The sequence below is a fragment of the Carassius auratus genome, unplaced genomic scaffold, assembly GCF_003368295.1.
Source record: "Carassius auratus strain Wakin unplaced genomic scaffold, ASM336829v1 scaf_tig00217273, whole genome shotgun sequence".
NCBI classification, from domain to species: domain Eukaryota; kingdom Metazoa; phylum Chordata; class Actinopteri; order Cypriniformes; family Cyprinidae; genus Carassius; species Carassius auratus.
In genome coordinates this window covers 848-25,074 of record NW_020528977.1, presented here as the reverse complement: position 1 = coordinate 25,074, position 24,227 = coordinate 848, and the positions used below count along the sequence as shown (strand labels likewise).

Genomic DNA, 24,227 nt, shown 5'->3' with positions numbered 1-24,227 from the left:
GTTGAAGGCCGAGCTGAAGTCCACAAACAGGATCCTCACATAAGTCCCCGGTCTGTCTAGGTGTTGCAGAACATAATGCAGTCCAATGTTTACTGCATCGTCCACAGACCTGTTTGCTCTGTAGACAAACTGAAGAGGATCCAGCAAGGGCCCAGTGATGTCCTTCAGGTGGGCCAGCACCAGTTTTTCAAATGACTTCATGACTACAGACGTTAGAGCCACAGGCCTGTAGTCATTTAGTCCTGTAATTTTGGGTTTCTTAGGGATGGGGATGATGGTGGAACGTTTGAGGCATGAAGGGACTTCGCACAGCTCCAGCGATCTGTTGAAGATCTGTGTGAAGATGGGGGCCAGCTGGTCAGCACAGGATTTCAGACAGGCTGGTGTAACACAATCTGGGCCTGGTGTTTTTTCCTTTTCTGCTTCCGGAAGACCTGGCGCACCGCATCCTCGCTGATCTGAATTGCAGGTGTGGGGGAGAGGGGGGATGCAGGAGGTGAGAATGGTGAGAGTGCTTGATTGGAGAGGTGTTCAGGATGGGTTGCAGGAGCTGTTAATGGTGTGAACGGTAGTTTGGAGAGGCATTCAGGGCTGGTTGCAGGAGTTGTGAAGGGTGTGAATGGTTTTGTGGGGAGGCGTTCAGGGCAGGTGATGGGTGTTCTTTCAAACCTGCAGTAAAACTCGTTCAGATCATCTGCCAGTCGTTGATTCTCTACAGTGCTGGGGGGTGGTGTCTTGTAATTGGTGATCTTCTTTAGACTTTTCCACACTGATGCGGAGTCGTTGGAAGTGAACTGAGTCCTTATTTTTTCAGAATAATTCCTCTTTGCCACTTTGATCTCCTTTTCCAGTGTGTATTTAGCCTGTTTATACAAGACATTGTCCCCCTTCACGTAAGCATCTTCTTTGGCCTGACGGAGCTTTCTGAGTTTTGCAGTGAACCACGGTTTGTCATTATTGTAAATTAGTTGAGTCTTTGTAGGAATACACATATCCTCACAGAAACTGATATATGATGTTACGGTCTCTGTGAGTTCGTCCAGATCAGTGGCAGCAGCTTCAAAAACACTCCAATCAGTGAGGTCAAAACAAGATTGTAAATCCTGCTCTGCTTCATTAGTCCATCTTTTTACAGTCCTTGATACAGGTTTAGCTGATTTTAGTTTCTGCCTGTAGGACGGTATAAGATGAACCAGAAGGTGATCAGAACGTCCCAAAGCTGCTCGTGGAACAGAGTGATATGCATCCTTTATTGTTGTGTAACAGTGATCCAATATATTACTGTCTCTTGTGGGACATGTAACATGCTGTCTGTAATCTGGGGCTCTAGTTGTCCTGGTCTCCGCTGTCTTTCAGGGATGTAGAGGTCCTTTCTAGGTGCTGATCCACCATCTGGTCTGGATACGTACTGGATCCGGGTGACTGCAGTGACCCTCTTATCTGGATACAGACTGGATCTGGTGGCTAAGGAATAAAAGAGAAACAGACTAATATTAGCCTAGATGCCATTCTTCTAAAGATGTAGCAAGTACATCGGGTGTTATAGGAAGTGTTCCCGGTTCTGGTTTACCTAAAATCCTTTTTATGGATTTGGTTATTAAAAGCATATTAGTATGTTATGTGTAAGCCAGGTTAAAGAGATTGGATTTTAATCTAGATTTAAACTGCAAGAGTGTGTCTGCCTCCCGAACAATGTTAGGTAGGTTATTCCAGAGTTTAAGCTCCAAATAGGAAAAGGATCTGCCGCCCGCAGTTGATTTTGATATTCTAGGTATTATCAAATTGCCTGAGTTTTGAGAACGTAGCGGACGTAGAGGAGTATGATGTAAAAGGAGCTCATTCAAATACTGAGGTGCTAAATCATTCAGGGCTTTATAAGTAATAAACAATATTCTAAAATCTATACGATGTTTGATAGGGAGCCAGTGCAGTGTTGACAGGACCGGGCTAATATGGTCATACTTCCTGGTTCTAGTAAGAACTCTTGCTGCTGCATTTTGGACTAGCTGTAGTTTGTTTACTAAGCGTGCAGAACAACCACCCAATAAAGCATTAAAATAATCTAACCTTGAGGTCATAAATGCATGGATTAAGTTTTCTGCATTTGAAATTGAGAGCATAGGCTGTGATTTAGATATATTTTTGAGATGGAAAAATTCAGTTTTACAAATGCTAGAAATGTGGCTTTCTAAGGAAAATATTGTGATCAAGTAGCACACCTAGGTTCCTAACTGATGACGAAGAATTGACAGAGCAACCATCAAGTCTTAGACAGTGTTCTAGGTTATTACATGCAGAGTTTTTAGGTCCTATAATCAACACCTCTGTTTTTTCAGAATTTAGCAGTAAGAAATTACTCGTCATCCAGTTTTTTATATAGACTATGCATTTCATTAGTTGTTCAAAATGGTGTGTTTCACCGGGCCGCAAAGAAATATAGAGCTGAGTATCATCAGCATAACAGTGAAAGCTAACACCATGTTTCCTGATGACATCTCCCAAGGGTAACATATAAAACATAAAGAGTAGCGGCCCTACTACTGAGCCTTGAGGTACTCCATACTGCACTTGTGATCGATATGATACATCTTCATTCACTGCTACGAACTGATGGCGGTCATATAAGTATGATTTAAACCATGCTAATGCACTTCCACTGATGCCAACAAAGTGTTCAAGTCTATGCAAAAGAATGCTGTGGTCAATTGTGTCAAACGCAGCACTAAGATCCAATAAAACTAATAGAGAGATACAACCACGATCAGATGATAAGAGCAGGTCATTTGTAACTCTAAGGAGAGCAGTCTCAGTACTATGATACGGTCTAAATCCTGACTGGAAATCCTCACATATACCATTTTTCTCTAAGAAGGAATATAATTGTGAGGATACCACCTTTTCTAGTATCTTGGACAGAAAAGGGAGATTCGAGATTGGTCTATAATTAACTAGTTCTTTGGGGTCAAGTTGTGTTTTTTTGATGAGAGGCTTAATAACAGCCAGTTTGAAGGTTTTGGGGACATATCCTAATGACAATGAGGAATTAATAATAGCCAGAAGAGGATCTATGACTTCTGGAAGCACCTCTTTTAGGAGCTTAGATGGTATAGGGTCTAACATACATGTTGTTGGTTTAGATGATTTAACAAGTTTATACAATTATTCCTCTCCTATAGTAGAGAATGAGTGGAACTGTTCCTCATGGGGTCTATAGTGCAATGTCTGATGTGATACTGTAGCTGACGGCTGAATGGTTGCAATTTTATCTCTAATAGTATCGATTTTAGAAGTAAAGTGGTTCAGAAAGTCATTACTGCTGTGATGTTGGGAAATGTCAATACTTGTTGAGGCTTAATTTTTTCGTTAATTAGCCACTGTATTGATAAATACCTGGGGTTATGTTTGTTTTCTTCTAAAAAAGAAGAAAAGTAATCGGATCTAGCGGTTTTTAATGCTTTTCTGTAGGATAGGTTACTTTCCCGCCAAGCAATCCGAAATACCTCTAGTTTTGTTTTCCTCCAGCTGCGCTCCATTTTTCGGGCTGCTCTCTTTAGGGAGCGAGTATGCTCATTATACCATGGTGTCATACTGGTTTTCTTAACCTTCCTTAAGCGTAAAGGAGCAACTGTATTTAAAGTGCTAGAAAAGAGAGAGTGCATAGTTTCTGTTACATCATCAAGTTGTTCTGAGGTTTTGGATATGCTAAGGAATTTGGATACATCAGGAAGATAACTTAAAAAGCAGTCTTTTGTGGTTGAAGTGATGGTTCTTCCATACTTGTAACAAGAAGTAGAACTTACAATTTTGGCTATATGAAGTTTGCACAAAACTAAATAATGATCTGAGATATCACTTGGCTGCATGATCTCAACACCATCAACATCAATTCCATGTGACAGTATCAGAATCAGAATCAGAATCAGAATGAGCTTTATTGCCAGGTATGTTTACACATACGAGGAATTTGTTTTCGTGACAGAAGCTCCGCAGTACAACAGAATGACAGAGACAGAACATAAAACACATAATAAAAGAATAAAAAAATACAAATAAGTAGATAGTGAATGACAATATAAAAATGACAATTGTAGGCAGGTACACAGTAAAAAATGGGGTGTTAATGTTCCAGAGTAAAGTTATTTTAACCCAGTTAGAGTATTTTCGACATTTTGGGGAGTAAAGTTGCTCTATAAGTGGAGTTAAAAGTGAGTGTAAAAATCTGCAGAAACGCAGTGACAATTTCAACTCTACAGCAGTGATGAAAACCTGCCACTCTGCTGTGCTTGTCAAACGTGCAGCATTTCGGTGAAGGAAGACTGTGAAGGAGCAACGCTAGGCCACTGATATTGCTATATGAGTAACATCCTGTGTTGTCCACACCAAAACTTTTTTTTTTTAACTTTACATAATTGTAAATGTGTGCTGATATTAGTTGAGGTCATATTACAAGTTATAGCAATCCGGTTAATAGATATTCTTAGCTAACATATTTCATAGTTTCCCAGGCAAGGTTAATCTAGCTTTTTAAATATATACTGGTCTTATAAAACAATAACTTAGATCACTGATTGCATGACGTGTTTGTTTAACATGGCTTAACAATTTTAACAGGTTACTGTTCGAACAAAAATAGCTAATGAGCTAGCTAACTTTGGCTAAGTTATTTGGTAGCTAATTGGACACTGTGCCTCTTAACTTTAACTAGCCTAATTTGATGCAGAAAATAGCCTAACGTTATATTCAACCAGCACAACTTTGTCTTATTCAGCCGCCCTTTGTTGTGGATGGATAGGTAATTCTTAGTTGATGTATTTTATTTGTTAACAGGGGCAAAATGCTGTTGCATGTTCAATTTGGGGAAGAGCAGAAATACATCAAGCTATCTGAGCTGACATTCGATGCTTTCTTGAAAGAAGGTGGGTACATTAGGTTAAAGCTATAGCCTATGCATCACGCAATGACACAATAATATACCATTAAACTATTATGTTATGATATCTAGTTAGGTTAATAATAATTTATGTTGTGCTTTATATTTTCAGTTACATAAAATCGGCTGCAGATACTTGTCTTTCATCATTTAGTGAATACATGAGGCAAACTTAAATGAACTTTGATTCTTGTGAGAAGGGAATGCATGTTTTTCTATAAACAGCGTGTCTTAAATTCAACATACCAAAAAGCACGCAGCCAAACATTAAGGTCTATGACCAGTCAGACACAGAGGTTTTTGAAGAAATAGTGAAGGAGTCACCTAGAACTCTGGGAATCATGCTGGGCAATGGAGGACTTCATACTCATTCAGACAATTCACAAATTAGTTTCTTTAGTTTAAAGGCTGGAATGAAAACATCACTTCTGTGTGTTACATTGCTGATAGAACAAGATTTCAGATTTCTGTTTGGTGAGGCCAAAAATTATTGGAGAAGTGTTAACCAGGTATTTATTTACGTATTTGTAGGCTGGGACAGAGACATGTCTGCCATCTTGCTGCTTCTACGTCTGCTACCACCATCTGCACAAGGTAGAAAGAGGCCGGGAAAGCTTTCTGCGTATCAAGCTGTAGATCAGCTCATCACATTTCAAAAGGTATGCTTAAAGGGTTAGTTCACTTATATATATATATATATATACAGTATTGTTCAAAATAATAGCAGTACAATGTGACTAACCAGAATAATCAAGGTTTTTAGTATATTTTTTATTGCTACGTGGCAAACAAGTTACCAGTAGGTTCAGTAGATTGTCAGAAAACAAACAAGACCCAGCATTCATGATATGCACGCTCTTAAGGCTGTGCAATTGGGCAATTAGTTGAAAGGGGTGTGTTCAAAAAAATAGCAGTGTCTACCTTTGACTGTACAAACTCAAAACTATTTTGTACAAACATTTTTTTTTTCTGGGATTTAGCAATCCTGTGAATCACTAAACTAATATTTAGTTGTATGACCACAGTTTTTTAAAACTGCTTGACATCTGTGTGGCATGGAGTCAACCAACTTGTGGCACCTCTCAGCTGTTATTCCACTCCATCATTCTTTAACAACATTCCACAATTCATTCACATTTCTTGGTTTTGCTTCAGAAACAGCATTTTTGATATCACCCCACAAGTTCTCAATTGGATTAAGGTCTGGAGATTGGGCTGGCCACTCCATAACATTAATTTTGTTGGTTTGGAACCAAGACTTTGCCCGTTTACTAGTGTGTTTTGGGTCATTGTCTTGTTGAAACAACCATTTCAAGGGCATGTCCTCTTCAGCATAGGGCAACATGACCTCTTCAAGTATTTTAACATATGCAAACTGATCCATGATCCCTGGTATGCGATAAATAGGCCCAACACCATAGTAGGAGAAACATGCCCATATCATGATGCTTGCACCTCCATGCTTCACTGTCTTCACTGTGTACTGTGGCTTGAATTCAGAGTTTGGGGGTCGTCTCACAAACTGCCTGTGGCCCTTGGACCCAAAAAGAACAATTTTACTCTCATCAGTCAACAAAATGTTCCTCCATTTCTCTTTAGGCCAGTTGATGTGTTCTTTGGTAAATTGTAACCTCTTCTGCACATGCCTTTTTTTTAACAGAGGGACTTTGCGGGGGATTCTTGAAAATAGATTAGCTTCACACAGACGTCTTCTAACTGTCACAGTACTTACAGGTAACTCCAGACTGTCTTTGATCATCATGGAGGTGATCATTGGCTGAGCCTTTGCCATTCTGGTTATTCTTCTATCCATTTTGATGGTTGTCTTCCGTTTTCTTCCACGTCTCTCTGGTTTTGCTCTCCATTTTAAGGCATTGGAGATCATTTTAGCTGAACAGCCTATCATTTTTTGCACCTCTTTATAGGTTTTCCCCTCTCTAATCAACTTTTTAATCAAAGTACGCTGTTCTTCTGAACAATGTCTTGAACAACCCATTTTCCTCAGCTTTCAAATGCATGTTCAACAAGTGTTGGCTTCATCCTTAAATAGGGGCCACCTGATTCACACCTGTTTCTTCACAAAATTGATGACCTCAGTGATTGAATGCCACACTGCTATTTTTTTGAACACACCCCTTTCAACTAATTCAACTAATTGCCCAATTGCACAGCCTTAAGAGCGTGCATATCATGAATGCTGGGTCTCATTTGTTTTCTGAGAATCTACTGAACCTACTGGTAACTTGTTTGCCACGTAGCAATAAAAAAATATACGAAAAACCTTGATTATTCTGGTTAGTCACATTGTACTGCTATTATTTTGAACAATACTGTATATATATATATATATATATATATATATATATATATACAGTATATATATATATATATATATATATATATATATATATATATATATATATATATATATATATATTAGTGCTGTCAATCGATTAAAAAAAATTAACTAATTAATCGCACAATTTTTTAAAATTAAACTTTTTGGATATGTAAATGTAAAATGTAAATAATTAATGTAAACTCAAGACAAAGAAACTATTTAAATTCAAAATATGATTGTTTATTGGAATTTTTGTTTAACTTGTAACACAGGTTTTCTCATGTAAACAACATACCTGCAATAAACCATCAATATCCTCCAAATTAACTGTTGGCTTGAAAGCCATATTTATTACAGAAATAAAAACACAGGCATGTAAGTACCATTTGAATTTCAAAACAATCAATGCCAATAAAAAACAAAAATGATTTCCATGTTGAATTCTAAGTGGACTGCAAAAAAATTCCAAAGTATAGTCATTGCCAGTGCTTTAAGTGGGCCAGTAAGCACCGGTACCGCCACTTCCAAATATAGCTCTTGAGCTTACCGCCACCTCTCCGTTCGCCCAGAACGTGCTTGTAAGCGGTACGCTCATTTGGACATCTGTTTTAAAAGAGGTTTTAATCTTTTACCTGCACTGCCGATTTTCAGAGCGCCCTTCACAATGCAAGCTTCCTAATTCATCCCACCCAGAGCAGAAACTACATTACCCATTCACCCTTAAGTTATACAAGTGAATAGCGCATGTGTCGCTTTCCCACTGTTAAGTGTCAACAACTCAACGTGGCCGGAGAAGGTGTGTGAAACTCGTTGTGAGTTATACTAAAGCAAAATCTTGAGTATTTATTGTCTGATACACATTAAAAACTGTCTGCGGAGGTTGAGTCGTCCTGCAGCCCCCGCTGGCTGTTCATTGGCTGCAGCATCTTTTTTCTAAGTTCTAAAAAAATACCGTAGGCGGCAAGGCACAAATTTAGATATTCATTTATCTAATTAATCTATAGCCTATGCACAAAGACAGTATGATCTTTTTGTCCCCTTTTTGTTTTAAAGCTTGATGAAGAGAGAGAGCGCAAGTTGCTGCAGCTGAGGAGGACAGTGATGCACGCGCACAGGAGTGACTGACAGTTCGCGGCACTGTGTACAAAAAATACTCCGCTACACAATTATTTCGTTATTTTCTTTTAAGCTTATTAACGTTAGCGTTACAGAAAGGTCTGATTTACGCACTGTTACAGTCATTGTTTTTTTTTTTTTTTTAAACAATGACATTTGAGTTCATGATTTTAATGTTGCTGTTTCTTGTGGCAGACTAAATGAAGAGTAATGTTTCTTATGGCAGTTTTATACTGAAACTTTCCGTCTAAAAGTCCTTCCTTGGTCTTATCCATATTTCTTTGCACGTTGAACACACATAGGCCACAACGGGAAATAAAAAAAAAACTGCAACCGCGTTAATTGCGTTATTTTTTTTTAACGCGTTAAATATTTCAAATTAATCGAATGCATTAACGCGCTAATTTTGACAGCACTAATATATATATATATATATATATATATATATATATATAAATATATATATATATATATATATATATATATTGGTGATTATTTACTAACCCCCATGTCATCCAAGTTGTCCATGTATTTCTTTCTTTAGTCGACAATAATTTAAGGTTTTTGAGGGAAACATTCTAGGATTTTTCTCCATGTAATGGACTTCAATGGTGACCAATGGTTTGATGGTTCAAATGAGGGTTCAAAGTTTGTCTCTGTGTAGCTTCAAAGTCTCGATGTGATCCCAGCAGAGAAATAAGGTTCTTATCTAGCAAAATGATCTGTCGTTTTCTAAATAAAAATACCACAACTGCACGTGTTGTAGAATCTCAAGATGTGCCACATATGCCATCATAACGTCAGAAGGGTTGAATTGTGGTTAAAAAGTATATTATTTTTATTTTGAAAACAGCCGATCGTTTCTCTATATAAGACCCTTATTTCTCTGCGGGGATTTTGAGTCTTTTAAGCTACATTGAGACAGACATTTGACCCTTCATTTGAACCCTCAAACTGTTGGTCACCATGGATGTTCATTATAGGAGACAAATCCTGGAATGTTTTCCTAAAAACCTTAATTTATTTTTGACTGAAGAAAGAAAGACATGAACATCTTGGATGACATGAGTTTGAGTAAATTATAAGCAAAAACATTTTTCAAAGTGAACTAATTCTTTAACTGTTGTTTAAAATATATCTTCCATCACCTCAATCTTGTGTACAGTTGGAGGTGATCTATTGTCAGAAGTTAGTCACCAAAACAATTCTGTTGAATGTGTTTTGTTGTAGGTTGGTCCCAGTGTGTAGCAGCATCTAGACAACATCACCAAAAGCAGTCAGCCTTACCCTCTCGCCCAAGAATCCACACAGAGCACCATTCACTCCTACTTGCAAGCATGCACTTCTGTGCAAGGCAACAGGTTCAGTTGGAGCTTTTGATGAACTCTTTGAAGCCCATTACGTCTTTGGTACGTCATACAGTTCTCCATTCCCTCCATATGACATACAAATGTCATATGGAAGGAATTACACAACTCTCCATGTCGTGCCATATTGCTTACTCCGGTAAACATTTTTATGTTATACATGTTTCTGTCAGAGACAAGGCAATGGGTTTGCAATGTAATTTAAATGACATTGAAATGTTTTATATTTTTACAATAAATTGTGAGTTCTGTGATCTAGTGTTATTGTGCTTGTTTTCATTTGGATAATAGGTGATCTATAATTCATTAACACTGCATATTATGTTTTATATATATATTTTTAAAACACTGTAGAGAAATGAAAAGTAAATATTACAGTGTCATTTTTTTAAAAGTAAAATGGTAGATAAATTAACTCTATACTGTGTAATTATATTACTCTTAACAGTGTGATTAAACTACAGTGTTAAATACTTTTACACATTTCATTGTTATTTTTTACACAATATTGAGTAGAATTAACTCTAAAAACTTGACACTGACCAAAGAGTAATTTTTACACTTATTTCGAGTGGGACCAAATGTTATCTGAAACAGAGTCAAATTCAACTCTCTAGGAGTTAAATTAACACTTCTGTTTTTACTGTGTATATTACAAAAAACAGTTATGTATGTACATGTAAATTATGTGCAAAATTTAAGTGTATACTAAGTATGTGTGTTAGATAAATAAAGTGTATGTGTATATAAATATAAAGTGTAGTGTGTTCGCCGTTATTATCAGCTGTTCATAAGATGGATTGCCGGAGGGAAGAAACTGGTCCTGTGTCTGGTCGTTCTAGTGCTCAGTGCTCTGTAGCGTCGACCAGATGGCAACAGTTCAAAGAGGGAGTGTGCTGGATGTGAGGGGTCCAGAGTGATTTTGACAGCCCTTTTTCTCACTCTGGATAAGTACAGTTCTTGAATAGATGGGAGAGTTGAACCGATGATTCGCTCAGCAGTCCGGACTACCCTCTGTAGTCTTCTGAGGTCAGATTTGGAAGCTGAGCTGAACCAGACAGTTACTGAAGTGCAGAGGATGGATTCGATGATGGTGGAGTAGAACTGTTTCAGCAGCTCCTGTGGCAGGTTAAATTTCCTCAGCTGGCGAAGGAAGTACAACCTCTGCTGGGCCTTTTTTACGATGGAGTCAATGTGAATGTCCCACTTCAGGTCCTGAGAGATAGTGGTGCCCAGGAACCTGAATGATTCCACTGCAGTCACAGGGCTGTTCATGATGGTGAGTGGGGGGAGTGCAGGGGGGTCTCTCCTGAAGTCCACGATCATCTCCACTGTTTTGAGCGTGTTAAGCTCCAGGTTGTTGAGAGTGCACCAGACAGCCAGCTCTTTTACCTCCTGTCTGTAAGCAGACTCGTCACCGTCCTGAATGAGGCCGATGAGTGTGGTGTCGTCTGCAAACTTCAGGAGCTTGACAGAGGGGTTCTTAGGTGTGCAATCGTTGGTGTACAGGGAGAAGAGCAGTGGGGAGAGAACACAGCCCTGGGGAGCTCCGGTGCTGATTGTACGGGTGCTGGATGTGTATTTTCCCAGCCTCACTAGCTGCTGCCTGTCTGTCAGGAAGCTGTTGATCCACTGACAGATGGAGGTGGGAACGGAGAGCTGAGTTAGTTTGGGCAGAAGAAGGTTTGGGATGATCATGTTAAAGGCCGAGCTGAAGTCCACAAATAGGATCTTCACATAAGTCCCCGGTCTGTCTAGGTGTTGCAGAACATAATGCAGTCCAATGTTTACTGCATCGTCCACAGACCTGTTTGCTCTGTAGGCAAACTGAAGAGGATCCAGCAAGGGCCCAGTGATGTCCTTCAGGTGGGCCAGCACCAGTTTTTCAAATGACTTCATGACTACAGACGTTAGAGCCACAGGCCTGTAGTCATTTAGTCCTGTAATTTTGGGTTTGTTAGGGATGGGGATGATGGTGGAGCGTTTGAAGCATGAAGGGACTTCGCACAGCTCCAGCGATCTGTTGAAGATCTGTGTGAAGATGGGGGCCAGCTGGTCAGCACAGGATTGGTGTAACACAATCTGGGCCTGGTGCTTTTTTCCTTTTCTGCTTCCAGAAGACCTGGCGCACCGCATCCTCGCTGATCTGAATTGCAGGTGTGGGGGAGAGGGGGGATGCAGGAGGTGTGAATGGTGAGAGTGCTTGATTGGAGAGGTGTTCAGGATGGGTTGCAGGAGCTGTTAATGGTGTGAACGGTTGTTTGGAGAGGCATTTGGGGCTGGTTGCAGGAGTTGTGAATGGTGTGAATGGTTTTGTGGGGAGGCATTCAGGGCAGGTGATGGGTGTTCTAGTTCTAGTATTAAATCTAGAGTATGATTTCGACAAGGAGTAGGTCCTGATACGTGTTGTCAAACCCCAACAGAGTTCAGAATGTCTATAAATGCTGATCCCAATGCATCTTTTTCATTGTCAACATGGATATTAAAATCAACAACGATTAAAACTTTACCTGCAGCCAGAACTAACTCGGATGTAAAATCACCAAACTCTTTAACTTCAATGTGCCAAATAAAGACTTCGTACACAGACAACAATGACACTGTGCTGACTCACTGGGCCCATGCCTTAACAAGTGGTCTATTCTGATAGTTAAGACATGACACCAAACAGCGGATTAATGCTACCAGAAATGGACAAGGGGTTACCTTTGCTTGTTTCATTTGGAAGTTGATTTTTTTTTTTTAAGGTTTACAATCCATTTTTCCCCCTGATGTCTTCCTTCACCAGAAAGGAATGAGAACTAGCACAGGAGTTGTAGTGTGAAGACACAGAATGAGAATACAGTGCTCCTACGATGCCTTCATAACGTTGTAAAAGTTTTTTCCATTGTTATGAAGATATAACCTCAACTTCACTGTATAAAACTACAGTGTTTTCTTTTAGTAAGGGGGCGTGTCTCCCACACAACTGATGGTTTCTTAGTTTACTGTACAAGCCAGAAGTGCCCTTGCCAGTATAACAGGAGCAGAAATACACCACCTCTCCTTGCTTAGAGCCCATTACGTTTAGGCAGAATTGGTAACAGCAATGTACCAGAAATGGTCAACTGCTAAAGCGACCCCCCCCAAAGAGAAAGAATTGGCATTAAAAGCAGCTCCAACTCTGGAAAGAGACATTGAACAAGACAAACCATTAAACTTTTATTTTGTTAGTCAAACTTTTGACAAAGCAGCTAGACAGCACCAAAAAAAACCTATTCAACAAGGCTTAGGTAGTGTTTGAAGTGGTCTCAGTCTCCTGAGACTGTGTGGTGGCACTAGAAGTGGTCTCCATCTCCTGAGACTGTGTGGTGGCACTAGAAGTGGTCTCAGTCTCATCCTCCTGAGGCCTGGCGCCGTGGTGTTAGCTGGCGATTCGTCCCACTGACGCTCTGGCACCGTGGTGTTAGCTGGCGATTCGTCCCACTGACGCTCTGGCGTCGTGGTGTTAGCTGGCGATTCGTCCCCCTGAGGCCCTGGCGCCGTGGTGTTAGCTGGCGATTCGTCCCCCTGAGGCCCTGGCGCCGTGGTGTTAGCTGGCGATTCGTCCCACTGATGCTCTGGCGTCGTGGTGTTAGCTGGCGATTCGTCCCACTGACGCTCTGGCGTCGTGGTGTTAGCTGGCGATTCGTCCCACTGATGCTCTGGCGTCGTGGTGTTAGCTGGCGATTCGTCCCACTGACGCTCTGGCACCGTGGTGTTAGCTGGCGATTCGTCCCACTGACGCTCTGGCGTCGTGGTGTTAGCTGGCGATTCGTCCCCCTGACGCTCTGGCGCCGTGGTGTTAGCTGGCGATTCGTCCCCCTGACGCTCTGGCACCGTGGTGTTAGCTGCCGATTCGTCCCCCTGAAGCTCTGACGCCGTGGTGTTAACTGGCAGCTCACCCTGACTCCAGACGTTTCCTAGGGAGACAGAAAGAGATGCACAAACCAAGTTACAGTGTTCATTTAACCGATTGACTGTAGAGAGAACCAAGTGATTGATTCAAATTTAATGCAAAGTGTTAAACTAAATTTACTTCACTCCTGGGGTGAAGTGATTTGAGGTTTCTTAGTTTGAGGTCTTGTAGTAACAGCCAAATACAGAGCGGTGATGACAAATGAACAAGAGACTTGGGAGGAGAAGTAAACATTGAGGTTTTCTTTAGCTGTATTAAAAACTTCAAGGTTCAGAATGTGAACAAGACTTCATAGATGGACATGTTTGGATGGCTAAGTAAATAAATCTTGTTACTCAAGTGAAGATAGTTTTGGAAAGAGAAAAATAAATCCGTTTAGTTTGATGAATGGGTCGATAAAATGACTGGCTCTTCTAAAAATCACTGGTATTGAGAAAACACACATTGAAACAAACATAATAATAATTATTGAAATGAAACAACGACCAAATTATTAAAACTCACCTTGCCATAGCAACTGGTGATAAAGAAACACCAAAAGAGTAAATTTCATCATATCCATTCTTTACTACAACCTTAACCTCAAAATGACCAAACTATACATATAGTGCCATCCAAACCAGGACTTTTAAAGCCAAACAGAAAACAATTTGTGCCACCTGGACAGCTTGTTAACTAATTATTACATAATCAGTAAGCGCGCACAGCTTGAAAATCATTAAACCTGGGCAGGATTAAAGAGGTTCACTTTCTACCCAGAAGCCTTGTTCAAATACCCACATTTGCAGTCTTTGTATTTGTCTACTTGACTTAAGGTGCATCTCAATAAATTAGAATGTCGTGGAATAGTTCATTTATTTCAGTAATGTAAATCAAATTGTGAAGCTTTTGTATTATGAAAATAAAATGCACATAGACTGAAGTAGTTTAAGTCTTTGGTGTAATAAGTCCAGTTTTATTTAATATAATGATAAATTATATCTTTGATAAAATAGAGAGAGGATTCAGGTTTCTTTTTATTTGCAGATGACAGGGCTATTTGGAAAAGAGGGTGTAACGTAGGGCTTGTTTTAAAAGCTATACAAAGAGTGTTCATATCTGTAGAGGAATGGGGAAATACATGGGGCTTCAAAATATCTGCTTCTAAAACAAAATATATAATTTTGGGTTTTAAAAGAAAGTTACCTAATCTGGGTTATATATGTATGAGTCTCCATTGGAGAAGGTAAATGTTTTAAACTTTTTTGGGTATTTGGTTTGAAGAGTGTATGACTTGGGCCGTGCACCTGGTAAAACTGTGTTGCAGTGTGAAAAAGTTTTGAATGTGATGAGAAGTCTGGCTGGGTGTGGGGCTAATAGGGAGACAATGTTGCAAATTTTTCAGGACATGATCAGATCTGCTTTTGATTATGGGTGCTTTGTGTAGGGATCTGCTTCCAAAACTGTTCTGGATAGGTTGGTTGTGGTGCAGGCAAGAGCTTTGAGGATTTGTTGTGGGGCATTCAGATCCACTCCAGTACCTGACCTGCTCATTGAAATGGGAGAAATGCCCTTATGGTTAAGACAAATTAAAGTAAGGGTTACAGGGTTACTGGGTAAAACTTAGTGGGTGTAATCATATCTTGCCAGCAAGGTGTTTGTTGTTTATTGTCATAATAAATAAGTGGGCAGGGAAGATGAGCATGGATCAGGGAGATATCGTAGAACACAAGTTGGTTACCTATGCCCTATTGGGTGCTGCCTGAAATGTGTGTTGAGCTTGGTTTTCATCAGGAAAAAGAGAAATTGGAGGTGGCACCAAACATAGAGGAATATCTTAATTCAATTAGTGGAAGTACTATGATTGTTTTCACAGACTTTCACAGGTCTAGAGATCCAGTTAGTGGGAAAGCTGGTTTTGGGGTATATGTGGAACAGTTAGGATTGGCAATTGGCCAAGTCAAGTCAAGTCAAGTCACCTTTATTTATATAGCGCTTTAAACAAAATACATTGCGTCAAAGTAACTGAACAACAACTTGCAATCAAGTCAACGATATCGCTGTAGATGAAGTGACCCCAACTAAGCAAGCCAGAGGCGACAGCGGCAAGGAACCGAAACTCCATCGGTGACAGAATGGAGAAAAAAACCTTGGGAGAAACCAGGCTCAGTTGGGGGTCAGTTCTCCTCTGACCAGACGAAACCAGTAGTTCAATTCCAGGCTGCAGCAAAGTCAGATTGTGCAGAGGAATCATCTGTTTCCTGTGGTCTTGTCCTGGTGGTCATCGGAGACAAGGTCTTTACAGGGGATCTGTATCTGGGGCTCTAGTTGTCCTGGTCTCCGCTGTCTTTCAGGGATGTAGAGGTCCTTTCTAGGTGCTGATCCACCATCTGGTCTGGATACGTACTGGATCCGGGTGACTGCAGTGACCCTCTTATCTGGATACAGACTGGATCTGGTGGCTAAGGAATAAAAGAGAAACAGACTAATATTAGCCTAGATGCCATTCTTCTAAAGATGTAGCAAGTACATCGGGTGTTATAGGAAGTGTTCCCGGTTCTGGTTTACCTAAAATCCTTTTTATGGATTTGGTTATTAAAAGCATATTAGTATGTTATGTGTAAGCCAGGTTAAAGAGATTGGATTTTAATCTAGATTTAAACTGCAAGAGTGTGTCTGCCTCCCGAACAATGTTAGGTAGGTTATTCCAGAGTTTAAGCTCCAAATAGGAAAAGGATCTGCCGCCCGCAGTTGATTTTGATATTCTAGGTATTATCAAATTGCCTGAGTTTTGAGAACGTAGCGGACGTAGAGGATTATGATGTAAAAGGAGCTCATTCAAATACTGAGGTGCTAAATCATTCAGGGCTTTATAAGTAATAAACAATATTCTAAAATATTCTAAAATATATCTAAATTACGGCCTATGCTCTCAATGTCAAATGCAGAAATGTTAATCCATGCATTTATGACTTCAAGGTTAGACTATTGTAATGCTTTATTGGGTGGTTGTTCTGCACGCTTGGTCAACAAACTACAGCTGGTCCAAAATGCAGCAGCAAGAGTTCTTACTAGAACCAGGAAGTATGACCATATTAGCCCGGTCCTGTCCACACTGCACTGGCTCCCTATCAAACATCGTATAGATTTTAAAATATTGCTTATTACTTATAAAGCCCTGAATGGTTTAGCACCTCAGTATTTGAATGAGCTCCTTTTACATTATACTCCTCTACGTCCGCTACGTTCTCAAAACTCAGGCAATTTGATAATACCTAGAATATCAAAATCAACTGCGGGCGGCAGATCCTTTTCCTATTTGGCGCCTAAACTCTGGAATAACCTACCTAACATTGTTCGGGAGGCAGACACACTCTTGCAGTTTAAATCTAGATTAAAGACCCATCTCTTTAACCTGGCATACACATAACATACTAATATGCTTTTAATATCCAAATCCGTTAAAGGATTTTTAGGCTGCATTAATTAGGTAAACCGGAACCGGAAACACTTCACATAACACCGTACTTTCTACATCATTAGAAGAATGGCATCTACGCTAATATTTGTCTGTTTCTCTCTTGTTCCGAGGTCACCGTGGCCACGAGATCCAGTCTGTGTCCAGATCAGAGGGTCACTGCAGTCACCCGGATCCAGTACGTATCCAGACCAGATGGTGGATCAGCACCTAGAAAGGACCTCTACTGCCCTGAAAGACAGCGGAGACCAGGACAACTAGAGCCCAGATACAGATCCCCTGTAAAGACCTTGTCTCAGAGGAGCACCAGGACAAGACCACAGGAAACAGATGATTCTTCTGCACAATCTGACTTTGCTGCAGTCTGGAATTGAACTACTGGTTTTCGTCTGGTCAGAGGAGAACTGACCCCCCAACTGAGCCTGGTTTCTCCCAAGGTTTTTTTCTCCATTCTGTCACCGATGGAGTTTCGGTTCCTTGCCGCTGTCGCCTCTGGCTTGCTTAGTTGGGGTCACTTCATCTACAGCGATATCATTGACTTGATTGCAAATAAAAACAGACACTATTTCAACTGAACAGAGATGACATCACTGAATTCAATGATGAACTGCCTTTAACTATAATTTTGCATTATTGAGACACTGTTTTCCTAATGAATGTTGTTCAGTGCTTTGACGCAATGTATTTTGTTTAAAGCACTATATAAATAAAGGTGATTGATTGATTGATTGATAAAATCTATACGATGTTTGATAGGGAGCCAGTGCAGTGTTGACAGGACCGGGCTAATATGGTCATACTTCCTGGTTCTAGTAAGAACTCTTGCTGCTGCATTTTGGACTAGCTGTAGTTTGTTTACTAAGCGTGCAGAACAACCACCCAATAAAGCATTAAAATAATCTAACCTTGAGGTCATAAATGCATGGATTAAGTTTTCTGCATTTGAAATTGAGAGCATAGGCTGTGATTTAGATATATTTTTGAGATGGAAAAATTCAGTTTTACAAATGCTAGAAATGTGGCTTTCTAAGGAAAGATTGCGATCAAGTAGCACACCTAGGTTCCTAACTGATGACGAAGAATTGACAGAGCAACCATCAAGTCTTAGACAGTGTTCTAGGTTATTACATGCAGAGTTTTTAGGTCCTATAATCAACACCTCTGTTTTTTCAGAATTTAGCAGTAAGAAATTGCTCGTCATCCAGTTTTTTATATAGACTATGCATTTCATTAGTTGTTCAAAATGGTGTGTTTCACCGGGCCGCAAAGAAATATAGAGCTGAGTATCATCAGCATAACAGTGAAAGCTAACACCATGTTCCTGATGACATCTCCCAAGGGTAACATATAAAACATAAAGAGTAGCGGCCCTACTACTGAGCCTTGAGGTACTCCATACTGCACTTGAGATAGATATGATACATCTTCATTCACTGCTACGAACTGATGGCGGTCATATAAGTATGATTTAAACCATGCTAATGCACTTCCACTGATGCCAACAAAGTGTTCAAGTCTATGCAAAAGAATGTTGTGGTCAATTGTGTCAAACGCAGCACTAAGATCCAATAAAACTAATAGAGAGATACAACCACGATCAGATGATAAGAGCAGGTCATTTGTAACTCTAAGGAGAGCAGTCTCAGTACTATGATACGGTCTAAATCCTGACTGGAAATCCTCACATATACCATTTTTCTCTAAGAAGGAATATAATTGTGAGGATACCACCTTTTCTAGTATCTTGGACAGAAAAGGGAGATTCGAGATTGGTCTATAATTAACTAGTTCTTTGGGGTCAAGTTGTGTTTTTTTTGATGAGAGGCTTAATAACAGCCAGTTTGAAGGTTTTGGGGACATATCCTAATGACAATGAGGAATTAATAATAGCCAGAAGAGGATCTATGACTTCTGGAAGCACCTCTTTTAGGAGCTTAGATGGTATAGGGTCTAACATACATGTTGTTGGTTTAGATGATTTAACAAGTTTATACAATTATTCCTCTCCTATAGTAGAGAATGAGTGGAACTGTTCCTCATGGGGTCTATAGTGCAATGTCTGATGTGATACTGTAGCTGACGGCTGAATGGTTGCAATTTTATCTCTAATAGTATCGATTTTAGAAGTAAAGTGGTTCAGAAAGTCATTACTGCTGTGATGTTGGGAAATGTCAATACTTGTTGAGGCTTAATTTTTTCGTTAATTAGCCACTGTATTGATAAATACCTGGGGTTATGTTTGTTTTCTTCTAAAAAAGAAGAAAAGTAATCGGATCTAACGGTTTTTAATGCTTTTCTGTAGGATAGGTTACTTTCCCGCCAAGCAATCCGAAATACCTCTAGTTTTGTTTTCCTCCAGCTGCGCTCCATTTTTCGGGCTGCTCTCTTTAGGGAGCGAGTATGCTCATTATACCATGGTGTCATACTGGTTTTCTTAACCTTCCTTAAGCGTAAAGGAGCAACTGTATTTAAAGTGCTAGAAAAGAGAGAGTGCATAGTTTCTGTTACATCATCAAGTTGTTCTGAGGTTTTGGATATGCTAAGGAATTTGGATACATCAGGAAGATAACTTAAAAAGCAGTCTTTTGTGGTTGAAGTGATGGTTCTTCCATACTTGTAACAAGAAGTAGAATTTACAATTTTGGCTATATGAAGTTTGCACAAAACTAAATAATGATCTGAGATATCACTTGGCTGCATGATTTCAACACCATCAACATCAATTCCATGTGACAGTATCAGAATCAGAATCAGAATCAGAATTAGCTTTATTGCCAGGTATGTTTACACATACGAGGAATTTGTTTTCGTGACAGAAGCTCCGCAGTACAACAGAATGACAGAGACAGAACATAAAACACATAATAAAAGAATAAAAAAATACAAATAAGTAGATAGTGAATGACAATATAAAAATGACAATTGTAGGCAGGTATATTACAAAAAACAGTTATGTATGTACATGTAAATTATGTGCAAAATGTAAGTGTATACTAAGTATGTGTGTTAGATAAATAAAGTGTATGTGTATATAAATATATAGTGTAGTGTGTTCGCCGTTATTATCAGCTGTTCATAAGATGGATTGCCTGAGGGAAGAAACTGGTCCTGTGTCTGGTCGTTCTAGTGCTCAGTGCTCTGTAGCGTCGACCAGATGGCAACAGTTCAAAGAGAGAGTGTGCTGGATGTGAGGGGTCCAAAGTGATTTTGACAGCCCTTTTTCTCACTCTGGATAAGTAGAGTTCTTGAATAGAAGGGAGGGTTGTACCGATGATTCTCTCAGCAGTCCGGACTACCCTCTGTAGTCTTCTGAGGTCAGATTTAGAAGCTGAGCTAAACCAGACAGTTACTGAAGTGCAGAGGATGGATTCGATGATGGTGGAGTAGAACTGTTTCAGCAGCTCCTGTGGCAGGTTAAATTTCCTCAGCTGGCGAAGGAAGTACAACCTCTGCTGGGCCTTTTTTACGATGGAGTCAATGTGAATGTCCCACTTCAGGTCCTGAGAGATAGTGGTGCCCAGGAACCTGAATGATTCCACTGCAGTCACAGGGCTGTTCATGATGGTGAGTGGGGGGAGTGCAGGGGGGTCTCTCCTGAAGTCCACGATCATCTCCACTGTTTTGAGCGTGTTAAGCTCCAGGTTGTTGAGAGTGCACCAGACAGCCAGCTCTTTTACCTCCTGTCTGTAAGCAGACTCGTCACCGTCCTGAATGAGGCCGATGAGTGTGGCGTCGTCTGCAAACTTCAGGAGCTTGACAGAGGGGTTCTTAGATGTGCAATCGTTGGTGTACAGGGAGAAGAGCAGTGGGGAGAGAACACAGCCCTGGGGAGCTCCGGTGCTGATTGTACGGGTGCTGGATGTGTATTTTCCCAGCCTCACTAGCTGCTGCCTGTCTGTCAGGAAGCTGTTGATCCACTGACAGATGGAGGTGGGAACGGAGAGCTGAGTTAGTTTGGGCAGAAGAAGGTTTGGGATGATCATGTTAAAGGCCGAGCTGAAGTCCACAAATAGGATCTTCACATAAGTCCCCGGTCTGTCTAGGTGTTGCAGAACATAATGCAGTCCAATGTTTACTGCATCGTCCACAGACCTGTTTGCTCTGTAGGCAAACTGAAGAGGATCCAGCAAGGGCCCAGTGATGTCCTTCAAGTGTATGTGAGGGTCACTGCAGTCACTCGGATCCAGTACGTATCCAGACCAGATGGTGGATCAGCACCTAGAAAGGACCTCTACTGCCCTGAAAGACAGCGGAGACCAGGACAACTAGAGCCCCAGATACAGATCCCCTGTAAAGACCTTGTCTCAGAGGAGCACCAGGACAAGACCACAGGAAACAGATGATTCTTCTGCACAATCTGACTTTGCTGCAGCCTGGAATTGAACTACTGGTTTCGTCTGGTCAGAGGAGAACTGGCCCCCCAACTGAGCCTGGTTTCTCCCAAGGTTTTTTTCTCCATTCTGTCACCGATGGAGTTTCGGTTCCTTGCCGCTGTCGCCTCTGGCTTGCTTAGTTGGGGTCACTTCATCTACAGCGATATCATTGACTTGATTGCAAATTAAAACAGACACTATTTCAACTGAACAGAGATTACATAACTGAATTCAATGATGAACTGCCTTTAACTATCATTTGCATTATTGAGACACTGTTTTCCAAATGAATGTTGTTCAGTGCTTTGGCGCAATGTATTTTGTTTAAAGCACTATATAAATAAAGGTGATTGATTGATTGATTGATCTGAATTGCAGGTGTGGGGAAGAGGGGGGATGCAGGAGGTGTGAATGGTGAGAGTGCTTGATTGGAGAGGTGTTCAGGATGGGTTGCAGGAGCTGTTAATGGTGTGAACGGTTGTTTGGAGAGGCATTTGGGGCTGGTTGCAGGAGTTGTGAATGGTGTGAATGGTTTTGTGGGAGGCATTCAGGGCAGGTGATGGGTGTTCTAGTTCTAGTATTAAATCTAGAGTATGATTTCGACAAGGAGTAGGTCCTGATACATGTTGTCAACCCCAACAGAGTTCAGAATGTCTATAAATGCTGATCCCAATGCATCTTTTTCATTGTCAACATGGATATTAAAATCAACAACGATTAAAACTTTACCTGCAGCCAGAACTAACTCGGATGTAAAATCACCAAACTCTTTAACTTCAATGTGCCAAATAAGACTTCGTACACAGACAACAATGACACTGTGCTGACTCACTGGGCCCATGCCTTAACAAGTGGTCTATTCTGATAGTTAAGACATGACACCAAACAGCGGATTAATGCTACCAGAAATGGACAAGGGGTTACCTTTGCTTGTTTCATTTGGAAGTTGATTTTTCTTTTAAGGTTTACAATCCATTTTTCCCCCTGAGGTCTTCCTTCACCAGAAAGGAATGAGAACTAGCACAGGAGTTGTAGTGTGAAGACACAGAATGAGAATACCAGTGCTCCTACGATGCCTTCATTTGCCTTAAAACGTTGTAAAAGTTTTTTCCATTGTTATGAAGATATAACCTCAACTTCACTGTATAAAACTACAGTGTTTTCTTTTAGTAAGGGGGCGTGTCTCCCACACAAACTGATGGTTTCTTAGTTTACTGTACAAGCCAGAAGTGCCCTTGCCAGTATAACAGGAGCAGAAATACACCACCTCTCCTTGCTTAGAGCCCATTACGTTAGGCAGAATGGTAACAGCAATGTACCAGAAATGGTCAACTGCTAAAGCGACCCCCCCAAAGAGAAAGAATTGGCATTAAAAGCAGCTCCAACTCTGGAAAGACATTGAACAAGACAAACCATTAACTTTTATTTTGTTAGTCAACTTTTGACAAAGCAGCTAGACAGCACCAAAAAAAACAAAAAACCTATTCAACAAGGCTTAGGTAGTGTTTGAAGTGGTCTCAGTCTCCTGAGACTGTGTGGTGGCACTAGAAGTGGTCTCCGTCTCATCCTCCTGAGGCCCTGGCGCCGTGGTGTTAGCTGGCGATTCGTCCCACTGACGCTCTGGCGCCGTGGTGTTAGCTGCCGATTCGTCCCACTGACGCTCTGGCGCCGTGGTGTTAGCTGCCGATTCGTCCCCCTGACGCTCTGGCGCCGTGGTGTTAGCTGGCGATTCGTCCCCCTGACGCTCTGGCACCGTGGTGTTAGCTGCCGATTCGTCCCACTGACGCTCTGGCGCCGTGGTGTTAGCTGGCCGATTCGTCCCCCTGACGCTCTGGCGCCGTGGTGTTAGCTGGCGATTCGTCCCCCTGACGCTCTGGCGCCGTGGTGTTAGCTGGCGATTCGTCCCCTGACGCTCTGGCGCCGTGGTGTTAGCTGGCGATTCGTCCCCCTGACGCTCTGGCGTCGTGGTGTTAGCTGGCGATTCGTCCCCCTGACGCTCTGGCGCCGTGGTGTTAGCTGGCGATTCGTCCCCCTGAAGCTCTGGCGCCGTGGTGTTAACTGGCAGCTCACCCTGACTCCAGACGTTTCCTAGGGAGACAGAAAGAGATGCACAAACCAAGTTACGGTGTTCATTTAACCGATTGACTGTAGAGAGAACCAAGTGATTGGTTCAAATTTAATGCAAAGTGTTAAACTAAATTTACTTCACTCCTGGGGTGAAGTGATTTGAGGTTTCTTAGTTTGAGGTCTTGTAGTAACAGCCAAATACAGAGCGGTGATGACAAATGAACAAGAGACTTGGGAGGAGAAGTAAACATTGAGGTTTTTTTTAGCTGTATTAAAAACTTCAAGGTTCAGAATGTGAACAAGACTTCACAGATGGACATGTTTGGATGGCTAAGTAAATAAATCTTGTTACTCAAGTGAAGATAGTTTTGGAAAGAGAAAAATAAATCCGTTTAGTTTGATGAATGGGTCGATAAAATGACTGGCTCTTCTAAAAATCACTGGTATTGAGAAAACACACATTGAAACAAAATAATAATTATTGAAATGAAACAACGACCAAATTATTAAAACTCACCTTGCCATAGCAACTGGTGATAAAGAAACACCAAAAGAGTAAATTTAATCATATCCATTCTTTACTACAACCTTAACCTCAAAATGACCAAACTATACATATAGTTCCATCCAAACCAGGAC

The 24,227-nt window shown here is 40.8% G+C and overlaps 2 protein-coding genes and 1 long non-coding RNA gene across 4 annotated transcripts in view; 1 reads left to right on the top strand and 2 right to left on the bottom strand.

Annotated features, from left to right (window-relative positions):
- LOC113100469 (mucin-2-like) overlaps window positions 1–14,311 on the bottom strand; it is an 18,464-nt gene extending 4,153 nt beyond the window's left edge. Inside the window, exons 1-2 of the mRNA XM_026265203.1 lie at window positions 14,196–14,311; window positions 13,144–13,695 (exon numbers count right to left, since the gene is read on the bottom strand). Of these exons, the coding sequence (XP_026120988.1) occupies window positions 13,144–13,695; window positions 14,196–14,253 (610 nt within the window). The 5' untranslated portion in view covers window positions 14,254–14,311. The remainder of the gene's footprint in view (window positions 1–13,143; window positions 13,696–14,195) is intronic.
- On the top strand, window positions 4,015–10,052 carry LOC113100468 (uncharacterized). The gene is made up of 3 exons (XR_003289696.1): window positions 4,015–4,916; window positions 5,462–5,589; window positions 9,618–10,052. It is a non-coding gene; the product is annotated as an uncharacterized LOC113100468 (long non-coding RNA).
- LOC113100467 (cell wall protein RTB1-like) lies at window positions 12,977–24,227 on the bottom strand. 2 transcript variants are annotated; one of them, XM_026265202.1, is made up of 3 exons: window positions 24,106–24,227; window positions 23,003–23,609; window positions 12,977–13,008 (listed from the first exon to the last, which is right to left on the bottom strand). In XM_026265202.1, the coding sequence occupies exons 1-2, from the start codon at window positions 24,161–24,163 to the stop codon at window positions 23,017–23,019; spliced, it is 651 nt and encodes a 216-aa protein (XP_026120987.1). In that variant the 5' UTR covers window positions 24,164–24,227; the 3' UTR covers window positions 12,977–13,008; window positions 23,003–23,016. The 2 variants fall into 2 exon arrangements, with proteins under 2 accessions (XP_026120987.1, XP_026120986.1); XM_026265201.1 differs by lacking the exon at window positions 12,977–13,008 and having other exon boundaries at window positions 22,945–23,609.